This window comes from Drosophila subpulchrella, chromosome X, assembly GCF_014743375.2.
Source record: "Drosophila subpulchrella strain 33 F10 #4 breed RU33 chromosome X, RU_Dsub_v1.1 Primary Assembly, whole genome shotgun sequence".
NCBI lineage: Eukaryota > Metazoa > Arthropoda > Insecta > Diptera > Drosophilidae > Drosophila > Drosophila subpulchrella.
In genome coordinates this window covers 8,611,587-8,628,236 of record NC_050613.1, presented here as the reverse complement: position 1 = coordinate 8,628,236, position 16,650 = coordinate 8,611,587, and the positions used below count along the sequence as shown (strand labels likewise).

Below are 16,650 nucleotides of genomic sequence, written 5' to 3'. Positions count from 1 at the left end.
ATCGATCTCGAAATGAGAGGGCCTGAACCAATTCAAGGTATGGGATGGCTCAAAATTGAAAAGCTGTAAAGACAGATAAGCCAGACATATTTATGCATATTTTGTGGGTTCGCCGCGGCCTTGAACTGATTGATCAGGGGCGTAGTGGGGGCGTGGCAGGGGCGGCGTTTGAAGGGTGACGTCTGCAGACGTTTTACGGGTGACAACAATGATGGGCGCTAATTAATCTTCCACACACCCAGCTAACGATCGCTTTGAACTCTTGCAGATGTTCTGCGGCCAGGTGTTGATTTTTTGGCGGCACTCGACTGTGGGCCATACTAATTAACTTCGAGCTCCAGCAGACTGGCCAACTCACCTTGAACTACAAAATGTCTGCCAAAATGGAGGAAAAAAAAAAACATGTTTGTATTTAATAAAATAAAAATGAGAGAAACATAGATGGTAGATATACAGATACAACGACGCAATGCTGCAAGGCATAAGCCACAAAACTTGTTAAAAATATTATTAATCAAATATGCAGCGGGACAATGGCTGCCATTTCCATCCCAGTTCCATTAAGATCCCATCCAAATGCAAATCACCATGCAAATAGAGCTAACGACTGGCACATTTCCATGCCCATCTCGTATTTAGGGGCCAGATTAATGCCCCCAGATACAGATACAGATTCAGATCCGGACCCAAATAAAAATCAGTTTATGCAAGTTTTGTATGAACCACTTTGGTTCGCATTTGATCAGACTTTCCGTTGGGCTTAGCTCTAGTTAAAACTACATTTTACAAAGACAGATCTACATATGTAGTTTATATGTGGGCAATAAATTGCCTCCGATTCCTGTCGATTTTTCCGTTTTCCTGTTTACCTTTAAGGCAGTTGGACAGTCTCGTCATTGGTATATGTATGCTGTTCCAGAAGATCTATGATATGGGAGGTATTCACGTATACAGGGATAATAAAACCAAACCAAATCAAAAAAAAAAAGATCAAAAGAAACCAAATGAATACTGATTTTATACACATTATCGTTTTATTTGCTTGACGCTTGCAATTCCATTTGGATGCCTGTCGATAAGATTCGAGGACAAATGCAATTACAAACGTGGTTAAACTAGAGAGTACAATTAAACATAAACGTAATACGAATGATCATCATAATAATAGTGCAAATAAGATACAAAGTTAAAATGAAAGCAGCGCTTCGATTTCAAAATCAAAGTCCAAAAGTATCGATAGGCAATTAGCGATTAGCGATTAACAACAATCGACTACCGATGCTCAAAGAAAGAAAACCCGAAACGAAACTTCGAAATATATATATCGCTATGATCGTTACTTTTAAATGCAATTCGCTGGCGCCTCTCACTTTGTAAACTCTGTTAAACGAACTACTGCTACTCAAATTACAAAACTCAAAACGGGTTCGAAATCATAAGTAAAATCAACATTAATGGAATACAAATCATACAAATTGGGAGAGTGCTAAGCTGCTGCCGTTTCTGTTGTCGGGCGCTAGATGGCGCCGTCGAACAAGGATATAAATAAATAATTTGCTTAGCTTACAACTAGAACATATTGGATATTTAATACTTAGATGTAGCCTTTTACACACAACTCTGTGTCGCATCTTTCGTTTTGTATAGTTAGGTGTACACTTTACTTTATTTACTTTACGTTACTTTAGTTTAGTTTCGATTCATGTTTCGCTCTGTCCATGGCTAGAGACACTCTGTTCCGTTTCGTTTCCGTTTCCGGTTCCCGCATCATGTTCGTTGCTTGGGGAAATTCCGTTTGAAAAAATTAACTGTAGGTTTTACTTTACACCGACTGTGAATCGGAACTGGAAACTGAAACAGGACTTTTATATATTTAGATGCTATCGCGTTTGCTATTTAAGTAACTGATTGGATATTCGCCTTTATCAATATCGCGCAATTCGTTCGATCTTGTACAAGTAAATCTAGGTTATTTATGTAAAAAGAGTGCTCATTAAATGGAATACAAGTTAAAGCTTTGTAAAGTGGCTTTAACTTAGTTCTGGTTTGTTGGTTGCTCGATTCGTTTGTTGTTAGCTGGCATGTGGCTTACAGGATATGCTCTTGGAGGAGTATATATGAATATCTATATATTGTATAGCTCTGTTCATATGCAATTATTTGTTATCAACTAAGAACAACGTTTGGCCAATCAGATTCGCTACACAACAACAACAAGTATATGTATACAATATATATATATATATCAAAAAAAAAAGTTCTTACAAGGCATCAATATATGTAAAAAGGGAGACGACGGAGGAAGTAACTCCTTCAAAGTTCCTCTCCCTTGCTGCGACATGGATTCACTTAACTAAGTACAGCTCTCATCGTTGTGCTGAGCTGAGGTGACAATAATAGCAAGTCGTACAATACCATATCGTATTTATATTTGTATATATTATATAGTATATAAAGTACAATCCATGGTTCATCTGACCCGCTTGACGTTGCCACTTCTTTTCTAGACCTTCTTCTCACCATCCTGCCTGATGTGTTAGGTAAGCGTTAAACGAGTTGCATTGGCTTTACACATGTTCTTTAAGATACAGTTTTAGTATTAGGTTTAGTTTCAGTTTAGTTGTAGTTTAGTTTAGCTTGTAAATTACTCAAAAAATATTTGTAGATTACTGTAGCATGTATGTTTAGAGCATATATATATTTAAGATAGTAGTTGCAGTTGCTCTCTCTGTTTCTTTTCTCTCTATATATCAGTATCAGTTTGCATAGCTTTAGTTTCGTTGGGGCTGGAGACTTGCGGCTCCCGGCTCCAGCTGCATTGCCACGCCTGGGATCTGGCATCTGGGATCTGGGATCGGATCGGATCGGATCGGATTGGATCGCTTGGCGTTCATTTCAGCGACGAATTGGCTGGCAGCGTGGCGGAGCGTTGCACATTAACCGCATACGGCTTGTAGGAGGATCGCGTCGATTGGCTGCCAATTCGGTTCAGGCGATGAGTGATGAATGAATGATGAATGGTGATGAGGTTGCATGATATTGATGGTGGTTAGCAGCGACAGTGGGGGGGTTGGGGAGAGAGAGAGAAAGAGAAATACCAATCGAGATTAGAGACACACAATACAGAGATACGGGGGACACAAAAGCCGTGGGGATTCACACAATTTAGATCAGTTAGTAGGGTGGTTGGAGAAACACTCTGACTGCTGCTGACTTTACTCTCTGGCAACGTCAAGGTCCTGGGCCTAGTTTACCTGGGCGATATCTTGCTGCCATCGGTGCTGTTGTTGTTGGACGAGTTGGCCTTGTATCCACTCTTTTGGATACGCTTCAGCAGGCGCGCAACCCACACAGACTGATCCTCGGGCGAGGAGGCCAACAGCAGCATGTCCCGTGCGCTGCGAGGATCGTGGTTCAGCTTGCAGGGCGCCAGCGGGTCGTGCTTGTCCACATGCTCCTTGTGAATCTTGTTGCGGCATCTGGAAACGTGGTAACACGGTTAGAGTCGGTAATGGGAACTCAATAGATCATCAAAATAAAATCGTAAACTCACCTCTTGCATTCGTAAGCCGCCGGCGGCTTGAACATGTGCCACAAGGGCTTCGGGCACACCTCGCAGGCCGTGGGCATGTGGTAGGTTATGTGGACGAACTCGTGACCTGTCCGAAAGAGATGGGTTTGGTCAAATCAATTGGTTTAGTTCCTTGAAAATGGCCAGCTCACCTTTGTGGACAATTGTGCCTGGGCGCTCCTCATTGCTATTACCATGCAGCACACTCACATCCAGCTGGCTCTGCTCATCGGGACGATGGGAGGCGCCCTCGCCGGCGTACAGCAGCTGGAAGATGCGCGGAATCTCTTTGGCATCGGCGCGTATGACATCGCCCTGAGTAACGCTACGAACATGGTACACCTTGCTGCATGTATAGAAATAATCATTAATACTTATTTCTCTTAGATTCAAAATCAAACGCACCTCAGGTCCAGGATGAGCACGGCATCCGTGGTGTTGTGCTTGTCAATGTCCGAGTTGTAGAAGATGATCTTGCGCGACGAGACGATGACGTACTGGCGCTTCCAGCCGTGACCACGTCGCCGGTTCTGCTTGTTGGGCACACTCAGCCAGCCCTCGAATACCGAGTCCTGTGTGAGGGAGAGCAGAGAGGAGTGCTAGAGAGGCGCGGGAGTGGAGTGAAGGTTGGGGGAGCGTGTGTGTGGTGTGGGTTCTGTGTGAGTGTTCTGTGTTTACGCTGGGCGCTGGCAATAATGCTCACCTGGCTGTCCTCGGGATCGTTGTCCGCCGAGGAGAGCGACGCCGTCTCGTTGAGCTTGCTCTGCAGGTGCTCGATCTCGGTGGCCTTGCAGTCGATTTCCATGACCATCTTCTGCTTGAGCTGCTGCTCCTCGGCGCACAGCTGCTGCAGGTCCTGGTGCTTCAGTAGCAGCTGGTTGAACTTGTCGCGCTCCTGCGACAGCTCCTGCTGCAGCCGGCGCATCTCCTTCTCCTTCTTGCGCAGCTCCGCGGTGGAACGGGCCTTGTTCTTTTGCTCTGCGGGAAGTACATTATGTTTGGAATTAGAGGAGTCGGGTGATAAATACAGATACAACTTACTGGGCAGGTCGGAGTCGCGACGGTTCATCACCTCGGCCAACTTGTTGACCGCCACTTGTTTGAGGAGGACCTCGTTCTTGCACTTGTCCAGCAGCTTGGCGATCTCCTCGTCCTTGCTGCTCCTCATCAGCGCCAGCTCCTCCTGCTGCTTCTTGTGCTGCTGGACGAGATCCTCGCACTCCACTCCCTTCTGGCCCAGCTTCTTGTGCAGCTCGATCTCGGCCTCCTTGAGCGTGCCCAGGGCCGCATCCTTGGCGTTGATCTCGTTGCGGTGCTTCATCACGAAGTCCTTCAGCTCCAGCTCCTTGATCGTTTTCTCCTTCTCAAGATCGGCCACCGTCTCCTCGGCAATGGAGCGGGCCAAAGCTTCCGAGTCCGCCCGTGCAACGGCCACCTGCACCTGGTGCTTGAGTGAAACGCGCTCCTCCTCGAGATCCTCGATCTTGAGCAGCCGCTCTGCGCTCTCCTCGCGGTTCTCGTTCGCCTGCGTTTTGTACAGCCGCGAGAAGCACTGCTCCGCTTCGAGTTGGGCCTGCAGTTCGCGGTTGTTGGCCAGCGCCTCGTGGTGGGTGCCCTTTAGCTGGGTGAGGTCCTCCTCGAAGCGTCGCTTCGCCTCGCGCTGGGCAGCTAGCTCCTTTTGCAGCTGGTTTTCGCGGGAACGCAGGTGCGCCACCTCCGAGCTGTGCAGACTGAGCTCCGACAGCAGGGCGTTGCGCTTGCTGTGCTCCTGGTCAAGCTGCGACTGCAGAGCTGCTACCTTCTCCGACTCCTGGCGGCACTCGCCCTCGAGCTTCTGGAGGCGCAGCTGGATTTGGCGATAGTCCACGGATAGCATGCTCAGTTGGCGCTCCTTTTCCTGCGAATGCTGATCGGCCTTGATGCGGGCGGACTTCTCCTCGTTAAGCTTTGACTGCAGCGCCTTGACCTCCTGCAGATTGGCCTCCTCGCGGGAGACGAGGCGCGACTTCTCGGTCTCCTGGTGGGCCTTGACCTCCTGCTGGTAACGGCCCTGGGCCGCCTTCAGCTCAAAGTCGAGACCCGCGTGCGCCTTCTCCAGGTCACTGATCTTCTCAAGCAGCGCCCGATTGTCCTCCTGCGCCTTCTGCTCGCGAGCCAGAGTTCGCTCAATGTCGTTGATCAGCGTCTGCATCTTGTTCTCGGCCTCCTTGTGCATCTCCTTGAGCTGCGAGCGCAGATTCTTCTCCTGCACCACCAGCGCCTGCAGCTCGGCGTTCTCCTGGCCGAGTTCCTCCTTGTGCTTTTGGAGCGTGTCGATCATGTCGACCATGTCGCGGACCTTCTCCTCATGCGACTTGACCGTGAAGTCCAGCTCGGTGTTGTGCTTCTTCAGCTTCTGCGTGTGCTCCGTCTCGGTTTTGTAGCTCTGCTCCATCTCAAGCAGCTGCTTTTCGAGCGAGACCACCTTGTCGTTTATGTTTAGGTCGCGTGCCCGCGTCTTCTGCTCGTTCTCCAGATTGCGCTGTGTCTCCACGAGAAGGGCCTCCGTCTTCTTGCGCAGCTCGATCTCCTGCTCCACCTTCTGCATGGCCACCTTGTAGTTGTGCTGGCGCAGGGCCAGATCCTTCTCGTACTCCGAGGCAATCCTCTGCAACTCCGCCTCGCGCTTCGTGATCAGCTCGATCTGCTGCCGCAGACCGGCGTCCTGCTGCTCCAGCGCCTCCGACCGACCGCGCTCCCGCTCTAGCAACGCCTCCAGGCGCTTCAGCTCGTTGGAGTTCGACGGTCGATGGCGGTGGTTGTGCCCGTGATTATTACTGGCCGCCCCGCTATTCACCGCACTGGCCTCCTTGGACTCCGCGTCCACGGTGTCGCTGGACAGCAGCTGATAGTCGCCCGTGTAGGTGAAGCCAATGAAGGGCAGGTGGTTGCCATCGAAGCCCTTGGGCACGGGGAATACCTCCTCCGGCTTCTCGTCCCGTTCGATGTCCTCGAAATTTCGCGTATCATCGTCGGAGGAGAGTTCCGGCACCACCGGCGGCACACTCTCACGAATGTTGTCAAACGACCAGGTGTCGTTGCGGAAGAACGGATGCGCCTTGATGTCCTCGATGCCGTAGCGACCCAAACGTTGCGTTCGATCGGTGAGGAAGGCGCGGATGAGGGCCTTGGCCTGCTCGCTAATCTCCACCTCGGGCGGAAAGCTGAGCGAGTTCTTGTGGTCCATGATCTTGCCGTAAGTGCCCACCAGCGAGTCCGCGTAGAAGGGCGTCTCGCCGAAGAGCATCTCGTAGAGGAAGATGCCCACCGACCACCAGTCGCACTCCCGTCCGTACTCGTTGTCCACGCCCTGTGACTGCAGCACCTCCGGACTGATGTAGTCCGGCGTGCCCACCGCATTGCTGGAGACCACTTGTCCGTTGGCGCCCATCCGCATGCAGGTGCCAAAGTCGGCCAGCTTCAGGTGGCCATAGCTGTCGAGCAGCATGTTGTCCGGCTTGACGTCGCGGTGCACGAAGCCCATGTTGTGAATTGTGTCCAGGGCAAGGACCACCTCCATCGTGTAGAAGATGGCCCACTTCTCCGGTATGTCGTAGTCGCCCATCAGCGACACTATGTCGCCGCCAGGCATGAAGTCCATCACCATGTACAGATATTTGGCATCCTGCGGAGAGAGATTGAGTGGTAAGTTTAGTGGATTCAACTTAGTTCGTTTTAAATTAATTTTATATACCTATAATAATTAATTTATATTATACTTAATTTATGTATTACATTATAATATACATTTAGATGACCTTAAAAATTAGAAATATATTTGGTTTCTTATAAATATATTTCTGAAGTGTAGAAATCATACTCGATTACAAGATACAGGGTACTTTTAAAGGTAATATAAAAACAAACAAGCCCCTTACAAACTGAATAAATAGGGAAATTATACTCATGAAGAATCTAAAGACAGAAAGAAAGAAAACGACAAAGAATATAAATAATTTAAATAAATATTACAGAGCTTTAACTCTGTTACAATTAAAAATTAATGATAAGAACAAAAGTATTTAACTTATGACATTTAGTATCGAGGACTTTCAGACATGAACTTATTCATAACGAAAGTTTAATTTTAGCAATAATCTTTGAAATCAAAGGGTTTAACATAAAGTGGTATTTACTTATTTGAGAAATAGAATATTTTGAATTTGACAACAGGCTAACAATGATTTATTTAAACAAAACATACATTTAGAATGGCATTTTTTCTTCAGCTGTATATGTATGTATGTACTGTATATGAATACCCATAAGTGTTAAATGGTTTTTAAATTGAGAATTCAAAATAAATAACAAATGAAAACTGATCAACATGGAACCAAAAAACATAACAGAAACTAAACAGATACGGAAAAAAAAAGATACGGAGAGAATTAAATGGTGATCATATCAATTGCACAGAAATCCAAATCGTTCGAAGTGTCCATCGATGTTGGGTTTCTCAAGATCCTCAGGCTGCGGTTCGAACTGCAGCAGTTCCTCAATACTATAGCGTTGTACGACTTTTCCGTTTTGATCGAGCACTATCGTTATCGGAGCTTTAGAACCTCTACGGTTGGAAAACTTGCGAAACGATTGGAAATGGGTTAGATTTCCCCTGCGCTTCTCCACTTCGAGCAGTTTGACTGGTGGAGAATAGAGCGGTTTGGCTGCAAATTGCCCCGGATCGCCCTTTTTAGAAGACTTTGATGGAATGCTATTGTTTTCGTTGGCATTGGTTACAGGTGGCTTGGTTTTAGCTGGCTTAACGTTCTCTTTATCGCCCTCCACCTTGGCCAGGTGCCTGGCCCGACGTAGCTCGGACCATTCCTTGACGGTGGGTATGTATCTTTTGGTGGCCACCTCCACCTCCTTCTCCTTTTCAGGATTATTTTGAACGCTGCTTTGACGATTGGGCGCCAGGACTCGTTTCTCCTGATCCAATTCCAATAGCTGCTGCTCTTTTTTCTCGCTTTCCATTTCCAAAAGGGCCTTTTCGATTCGCTCCCTCTTCGCGATTCGCAAACGATCCACTTTAAGTTTTTCCTCTGGCGAAAATCTTATGGGCGATCGAGAGATATGCACAACCGGCTGGGTTTTCTCCGAGTTGTCATTGGCCTGATTCGACGAGGGCACCAGGGGATCCCTCATGCGTCGTTGCTCCACCAGTTTCAGGGCTTCCAAGGCCACCTTTCGTTCCTGTTCGACTCGCCTTTGATAGGCCTTTGCGGGCCTGTCATCGGGAGCTGGTAAATAGGATGTTGTGGGGAAAGCGATATCGGGTTCAATATTTTCCTTGCATTCAGACGGATTAACCAGGTGTTCCTCATGCGAATTTTTGTTTATCTTGTGGCGAGGAACGATCATGTAGTCCAGATCATTCAACAGAATCACCTGTGTACTGCGAGTATCTAAAATGAAAAGTAATGAAAGAGCATACAAAATGCATTATTTAAAAACGAAAAGGGTTCCATTACTTCCATCATTTCTCTTGGGGAATCCCCTCCAAGGTAGCGTTTTAATCGACCTGCTTGGCTTAGGTTCATCGAGAGCTTCAAACATTTTCTTTAGTTCAGTCAAATCCACTTTGAAGTCGTCTTTCTCTTCAAAGGACATCTTTTGCTCGTCCAAGGCCTCAAACATTTTCTTTAATTCGGTCAAATCCACTTTATCCTCGTCTTGGGTAGACTCTGCCTTCATGAAGCGCGGCACAAACTCCGGAGCATTGGCACACAGCTTCACCGCCTTTGGACCTGCCAGATCGATGGTAGTATCTTCGCAATCCTCCTCGCTGTCCTCAAAGTAATTGTCCGGCAAAGGCCGCTTGAGGATCTCGAAAAGGGCGCGACTCTTTATCAAATTGTGCATTGTGGTTTCTAGATAGCTTCTATATTCTTCAGGTATTTCACGGTCTCGTTTTGTAATGCTCTTGTATTATTTTTTTCAGACACAAAATTATATATACGTTTTGTTGGAGCTACTATGTAGATAGAAAATTGTAGTGATATGACTTAAAGTATTTGGCAAGGCTTACTTGTGGCAAGTAAATAAATATCTTGAACCTGTAGATAACCAGGCTAACATGATGCGTTTCATTTGAGGAACAATAATATTCTTTAAAAGGTACAGTTACATTTCAAACTTGAACCCATTATGGAATGTTTAAATTAAGGTACAATAATAACTTAGAGGTTATATTACTGACATAAAGATGTACTTTCTTTACATATCTAACTTAAGCTATTTAGGGAGTATTTGAGTTTAGTCAAGGAAGAATATTATCTATGAAAGGTTCAATAACTTACTTAAGTCGAGTACATTTCTATCTTAAACCCGTAAGGGAATGTTTAAGTAATAATATCTTAAAGAGCTTCAATTAATGTCATAAATAGGTACTCTGTTTACATTTCTAGCTTAAGCCCATTAGGGAATGTTTAAGTTTAGGTACAATAATTTCTTACAGGGGTAACTTCACTGACTACATCTAACTTAAATCCCTTTCTTGAACTAGATAGAGGTTGAACAGCCCGCTCACCTGGAAGGCAAAGTGCAGCTGGACGATCCACTCGGAGTTGGCGTGCGCCATTATGTGCCGCTCCTCCCAGAAGAAGGCGGAGTCCGGGCGCTTCATCATCTCGAACTTGGACAGCCGCTTCATGGCGTACACCTGGCTGGAGGACTTGTGCCGCACCAGCTGCACCTCTCCAAAGGCGCCGGCGCCGATGAGCTTGATGAAGTCGAAGTCCTCGACGTTCATGCGCAGCTGGTTGATCTGCAGGGCCAATGGTTTGTCTGCAATGGAAGGAGATGGATTATCAGGGGATTCCAAATGATAGAATAACCAGGACAACTCACATTTGGCCGCATACTGCTCGATGTTTTTCAGCCGCCGCAGGGAGTCGTGGTCACAATCGCTGACCAAGGCCGACACCGTGTCCAGCAGGCAGTCCACATTGCAGATGCTGGTCGGATCGCGCATCTCGCGCTCGAGCGTATTCGCCCTGGAAAAGGAAAAGGTGAAGAATAAGGTTGAAAATGGGAAATTGGAGGCGTTCAGCAATCCGAATTAATCATCTGTGATTCGTTCATTGTTTACCCTCGATGAGTGTTTGAGTGTTCAACTGTTCTTCCGTTGGTCGTCATGCAAATCGCTCGCATAAACAAACAAAAAAAAAAAGGGGGGAAACGAGCAGGAACTATGAGGGAAAAGTGCGCATATTACTCATGGACGTATAAACAGTACCCCTGGTATACCAAATCCTACAGCTGCGGTCCAAATAATGGCATTTATAACTTCGCACATCGTCGAAATGAAAGATTTGTTATTATTCCCGCTTCAGCGAATTTAATTGGCCATGTTGCTGGAAGAGAACATATGTGGCATAGTTTTGGAATTATAATAGGCCCATTCCCCTAGTATCACATTTATTTTAAAACCCTTTAGAAATATTTTTCTAGCTGATCTAAATAGATTATAAATAATTTTTTACGTTATGTAACTGATAAGTAGTTTTAAAAAGAAGTCAGTACAAATACCCACATAACTTTTTCATATTCGAATTTGATTTGTAAATGCTATTAAATTGACCGCAACTGTCTACGCTGACAACGTAAACAAAATAATCTCGGTTAAATGTCTTTTCGGGGAACTATGTTAAGATCTAATAATTAAAATAGTTTTTTTTAATAACCCATAAAAGTATTTATCTAACTGATTTGAATAGCTCTTAAATGGTTTCTTAATTTATAAATTATTATAACTAATTTTTGACGATATATGTAAAATACTTTTATGAGAGAAGTCAGTAAAAATGCCCGAATAATAAATAATATGCTGAAATAGTACCCCAATCGAATATTATTTATAAATTCCATCATATTGACCGCAACTGTGAGCGCCGACAGTGTAAACAAAAAGCTGTTAAAATGATATGGGGTTTCAGACCTTGGTTACATGTCTTTTCGGGAAACTATGTTCAGATTTATAACCCTTAAGAATCTAAATTTCTACAATACTTTTTAAGTGATTCCTTAGTTTTTAAATATTTATAACTAATATTAAATACTTTTAAGTCGTTAAAAATGCCCCAAATAAAAAATAAGTTTTGGAAAATAAGTCGAATGTTTAGATGCCATTAAGTTGACCGCGACTGTATGCGCTGACAGTGTAAACAAAAAACAGCCGAAATGCTATGGGGTTTCAGATCTTGGACTTGGAGTGGCAGTGACTCAGTGAGGAGTGGACACGGAATTCCCGGGAGATTTGTCCCAATCTGGTGGCTCGATGGCAGACAAATTGGCGGCACAAGCCGGGAAATGCATGCAATATGGCATTTAGAACACTGCTCGTCATTGATAACCTGGCGAAAGAGGAGCTGGCCGGATGTTAGGGAAGGGGGGCGCTGACTTTATCACCCAACGCTGTTGACTTTGATAAAATGTGGATGGAATGCAGACCACTGACAGCGACTGCAGTTGATACGACCCACTTGAGCAGCGGGAGCAGCCATGATGATGAGCACCCTGAGTTTTTCTGCCTCCCCTTACCGACTGCATTGTTTTTTAATGAATGGAACCAGCCACCTTCAGGCTGACACCCATTGAAAACTAGACTTATGTGCGCAGATATGGACTCGGCAAAGTGTTTAAGAAAAAAATCAGGAAAATATAGTGCTTTTGTTGTGTGCTAACCCTGATTTTAAGTATACATAATAACAGTTTCTCATAATATTTATAATGCCATTGAAAAAAAGAGTTTAGACAGGCGCATTGTGAATGAAATAAAATAAAAACAAATATTTTATAAACTACTGAGAATGAATTATAATCAAAAAAAAAATATTTTTATGTTTCCTTCAAACTTGTTTATCACTAAAATACTTAGTTTAAATTTTAGTGAATGAAATTGTGTTCAACATAAACAAATTTGCGTAAATAAAGTATAGTATAGTATATACACATAGTACGCTTATTTGCTTAATCAGTAAATGTGGTTTTTATATTTTTCCTTTTAACTTTGTTGTTTGAGTTACGATTCTTTTTAAATTTTAAACAAAATGCATGCTTAAAATTACTCAATAAATGTTTGATGCTTTTGCCATTAAAGTTTAATTAATAAATCTGAAGAACAAAGTATATATAATATTGAACAAGGTAAAGTACCCTTTATACAAACAAATCATACTAGAATATTGAATAAATGATCAAAAATAATATTATTGGAATGCAAAAACAACGAGAAGTATGTATGTACTTATGGAAAGAACCCAAATGGAGATGCTATGGTACATTTGGTAAATTAATTATAACAAATAGGTATTTGCATTCGAGATTAGTGGACCATGGGAAAAGTGCTATTCTGGGGAAATAAAACTGCTTATTCGGAGAAGAGCCGAGCAATTAAAGCTATTTTCTGGGGATTTCTAGGCAATAATCAGGTAATACCCAATATCCGATAGTTTTTTTTATCGTGGGCCCAAAGTAACCAAGATTTATATGCAATTAGCTGGCAGAAAGGCAAATATTTGCACTGCCCCCAAAAACTGAAAACGATGTATCGGATTCGAGACGAGAGAGCCCAGGTCTCAGGCGAACTGCGATGACAGTCGGCGCTAAAAATTGATACTAAAAGGTGTTTGAATTGTTGTGATTTCATCATCGCCACTTACGGCATGACAGAAAAGCCAAAAACAAAACGTCCAAACAGCGGGTAATGGCAGCACGGCAAACGCAAACAACTTGGGAAAGTGGAATTTTCAAAAATGCTGCGATGAATTTTCGTTGCCGCTGTTGATTTCGATTTGGCCAAAGCAGCAACAACAACATAATTATGAACAGCAACAACAACAACAATAATAATACATAATAACCGCTGCAACGACGGCAAACGACAACATTATCGTCACCTATAGACAATATAATTTTCAGTTTAATTTATACAACGTTGCCAAATTCGATCTGGTTAGCAGTTCTCTCTCAAGTTAACAAATTGAACGCTTTAAATTGCGACTATAGATCATCTGCTCTTGCATCTGCGTTGCAGCATCTCTTCGCACCTTATTAATTCTAATGGATTTGGCCAAAAACAAAGGAACTGGTTGGCTTTTATGACTGCAATGCGCAATGCAATTGGCCTTTGTGTTGTGGTACGCAAATACCTTTCCGTTTGTGCTTACAAAACAGATATTGAGTGGATGGGTAATAAAACTAAAGAATTTATATGCATAGTCGCAGCTATGGAATTCTTAGATTGGCGGAGAAGTAGTAGCTTTGGTTTTGCATGGCGGATTTGATCGAATTCTTGAATTTTTGGAAGCGGAGCAGGACGAGCAACGTACCGTTCCGGCTCGCTCGAATGGAGGGCGGCGGGCAACAGCCATGGCCACATGCCCTATACCGTCTGCTGTCCAATGGGAGAACCGGGGATTCGGATTCGGATACGGATACGGATTCGGGTTTGGCCCAAAACGATGCAGCCGATGCAACGCGACGCCTGCAACTGACAAAACGGCGACGGCGACGGCGGCGGCATCAGCTACTGCGTTCGTTTCAGTTTGGTTTGGTTACAAATTTTAATGCGAAAATGGCAAATTTATTATAAAGTCGCCCCCCGTTTTGTTCACTCGCTTGTCAATTTGATTGCCGCGCTGTCGCTTTGAACATGAGATATGGAAGGTGTTTGCCAGCGGCAGCGGTGTATTACTTTTTGATTTGTGTTTTGGCCAGGCTTGGTTTGGCTTGCGCTGAATTGTGCTGGCTAGGCTTTGTAGGCTGGGCTGCCAGCGTAGTTGAACAAATCGAACGAATCGCAAATCTATCTGTACAGATCGCACGTATCTATGCTGCCATTCGGGTGACAATTAACTGAGTGGAGCAGTCGCTTTTGGGCCGCCATCTCGAGCACTCACCGGCGCCTTCGTTCCACATCCATGCTGCGCTGGCTGCCCACAGGTTCTCGTCCAGCTGGCATGCAAAAGGAGGGTATGTCCAGCTGCTACTGCTGCTGCTGCTGCTTCCTGGTGGTTAGCTGCTGCTCCTCCTGAAGGCGGAAAGAGATGGTGTTAATCTATAAGCTGATTAAGGCAGAGAATGCTGCTCACCTGATGGGAGATGGTCGTCTGGTTATGGGAATGCCAATGGTAATGGTTAGTGTGCTTCTGGCGATGAGGTCACCAAGTGCGGAAGAGGATGGTGCTTTGCACCACTTGGCGCTGGCTTGTTCTGGTGGAGTGCCGCCAACGCCACATGCGGACGCAGTCGAGCACCCGGGTGGGTGTTCCCAGGTGCCTGTGTTGCCTGGCGGCTCCGGGAGAAGGCGCCTTCTCCGCAGGAGCTACTAGGATGACCAGGTAAACAGAGGAACTGAGGCTGAAGCTGCAGCTGCTGGCCAGGATTCTCCACACTGGTCCTCCGCATGCAACAGTTGGCTCTGCAATCGATTGGCCTGGCCAAAGGGTGGATGCTAAGGATCAGCTTTGTTTCTCGGCTTTTAGGTTCGTTTTTCCCAATCTTGTTTTTCTTTTTCGTCGTTACTCTTTTTTTTTTTTTTTTTGTTAATTCCAGCGCTACCTCTTTGCACACACACAGGCACACCACTCGCTCGCACACCAGCTCACCAGCGAACGGCGAACGTAGCAAGCGCTACAACAACAATAACAAGGCCCACCACACACACGCACACACCGATGTGCGTCACACCGACGTGCTGCTCGGCGGCAGCGGGGAAACGCGCGGGGGGGCGGGACGGGACGGGGGCGGCTGACCGCCCAAATTGCGAATGTCCAGTTTCGGCCGCGGCCAAATCGATCAATTTGGTTTTAATTAGACGCTGCGCGTTGCACTTCTTCTTTCGGTTTCGGTGCTGTGGTTAGGGATGTGCAAAGTACACCAAAATATCAATACATCGGTATTTTTTGAATAATATATATCGCGATAGTTTTCACCTGATTTGTTATCGCAGCAAACGTAAGTGCCAGAAAACGTAAGAGCCACGTAAGGCGTAGTATTTACATCGACGTAAGTCGCGAGCTAACCATGGGAGTGAGCGAGAGGCAAGTACGCGGCTAACGCTTTACGTCGGTTTTTTTTTTCAGCGCGGTACTCAGAGAGCTAAGGAAATACCAGAAAAATACCAAATTTCGCGAGTGAATTTCGATGAACGTCTTTAGCCACCGCGCAAAGAATAAAAAATTTGAACTTTTGGTGTGTTCGTGCAGAAGCGGTGTTGAATCGAAATATTAAAAATGGAAGGCAAAACTCAAAACGCCTGCAGTAGGTCAGTGCAGATGAAAAAGGACGAAAGAAAAGGAAGCCTTATCCAGGTTGCCCATTATTGTGGAACTTGTCCCACAGGAAGCAATACCACAACAGGACAAATTCGCAGAATAGCGGAAGTGCTGAAGATAATCCAATCGAGAGCGCTTTGGGAAGGAGCATGACGAATAGTACTTCGCTCCATGCAAAGAAAGCATGTTCTGCCGACACAAAAAGAAAGCCTTAAGCTATGTGCACCAGCAGATTCTTCTTTTTAAAATCATCAACAAAACAAACCCAGCTGCTTGGCAGTAAGACCATGCTACATGCAATGCGGGTGAACTTTAAAAACTTCGGTCACACTACAAGGAATACGATTTTTCGACTAGTGACTCTATCTGTATTAGGCTTTGAGTGTTCGTAATTATGTTTACATATCGGAGATATCGCAGACTATCGATAGCTTGTGGTGCAGTGTGGCCAAGTGCGAGGGGTCTTCATATATCAGAGCCTACAGGTGGGCATATTCCATATTCAATAACATTTATTGTTAGCAAATACACCCTCCTAAAATCGGATAATCGACTGCCAATTTATACCCATCGATGTTTTTGCACCTTTCAAAGCGCAGCCAACTTCACGCACCTTATTTTACAATAAATAAAATGTAAAAAAATCAAGATTAAAACATCAAGTATTAATAATCATACACAGGGAGTGAGAAATGAAAGTGTGATAGCTTTGCCGGAAGTCGTACAACCCTTGAAAACTTTAAATATGCTAATAATGCTAGT

At 44.9% G+C, this 16,650-nt stretch overlaps 2 protein-coding genes across 4 annotated transcripts; both read right to left on the bottom strand.

The window, feature by feature from the left end:
* Positions 1 to 1,009: 1,009 nt before the first annotated feature.
* Positions 1,010 to 14,836, bottom strand: LOC119555945 (rho-associated protein kinase 1). Of its 3 annotated transcripts, none has more exons than XM_037867648.1 (11): positions 14,704 to 14,836; positions 14,512 to 14,642; positions 10,460 to 10,605; positions 10,140 to 10,396; positions 4,613 to 7,235; positions 4,275 to 4,549; positions 3,977 to 4,170; positions 3,724 to 3,917; positions 3,554 to 3,659; positions 3,255 to 3,479; positions 1,010 to 2,975 (listed from the first exon to the last, which is right to left on the bottom strand). In XM_037867648.1, the coding sequence occupies exons 2-11, from the start codon at positions 14,571 to 14,573 to the stop codon at positions 2,891 to 2,893; spliced, it is 4,167 nt and encodes a 1,388-aa protein (XP_037723576.1). In that variant the 5' UTR covers positions 14,574 to 14,642; positions 14,704 to 14,836; the 3' UTR covers positions 1,010 to 2,890. The 3 variants fall into 3 exon arrangements, with proteins under 3 accessions (XP_037723576.1, XP_037723579.1, XP_037723577.1); XM_037867651.1 differs by having other exon boundaries at positions 3,977 to 4,143; XM_037867649.1 differs by lacking the exons at positions 14,512 to 14,642; positions 14,704 to 14,836 and adding an exon at positions 13,942 to 14,039.
* On the bottom strand, positions 7,804 to 9,626 carry LOC119555946. The gene is made up of 2 exons (XM_037867652.1): positions 9,082 to 9,626; positions 7,804 to 9,015 (listed from the first exon to the last, which is right to left on the bottom strand). Exons 1-2 carry the CDS (start codon positions 9,470 to 9,472, stop codon positions 8,015 to 8,017), a joined length of 1,392 nt encoding a protein of 463 aa, XP_037723580.1. The 5' UTR covers positions 9,473 to 9,626; the 3' UTR covers positions 7,804 to 8,014.
* Positions 14,837 to 16,650: the final 1,814 nt, after the last annotated feature.

Coding starts and splice junctions, on each gene's coding strand:
- LOC119555945 (XM_037867648.1), bottom strand. CDS start 14,573: ATGCCAGCTGGACGAGAACCTGTGGGCAGCCAGCGCAGCATGGATGTG. Junction 7,236..10,139: donor AGCTGCACTTTGCCTTCCAG/GTGAGCGGGCTG, acceptor CTCTCTCCGCAG/GATGCCAAATATCTGTACAT. Junction 4,550..4,612: donor TCGCGACTCCGACCTGCCCA/GTAAGTTGTATC, acceptor TACTTCCCGCAG/AGCAAAAGAACAAGGCCCGT.
- LOC119555946 (XM_037867652.1), bottom strand. CDS start 9,472: ATGCACAATTTGATAAAGAGTCGCGCCCTTTTCGAGATCCTCAAGCGG. Junction 9,016..9,081: donor CCCCAAGAGAAATGATGGAA/GTAATGGAACCC, acceptor TTTTCATTTTAG/ATACTCGCAGTACACAGGTG.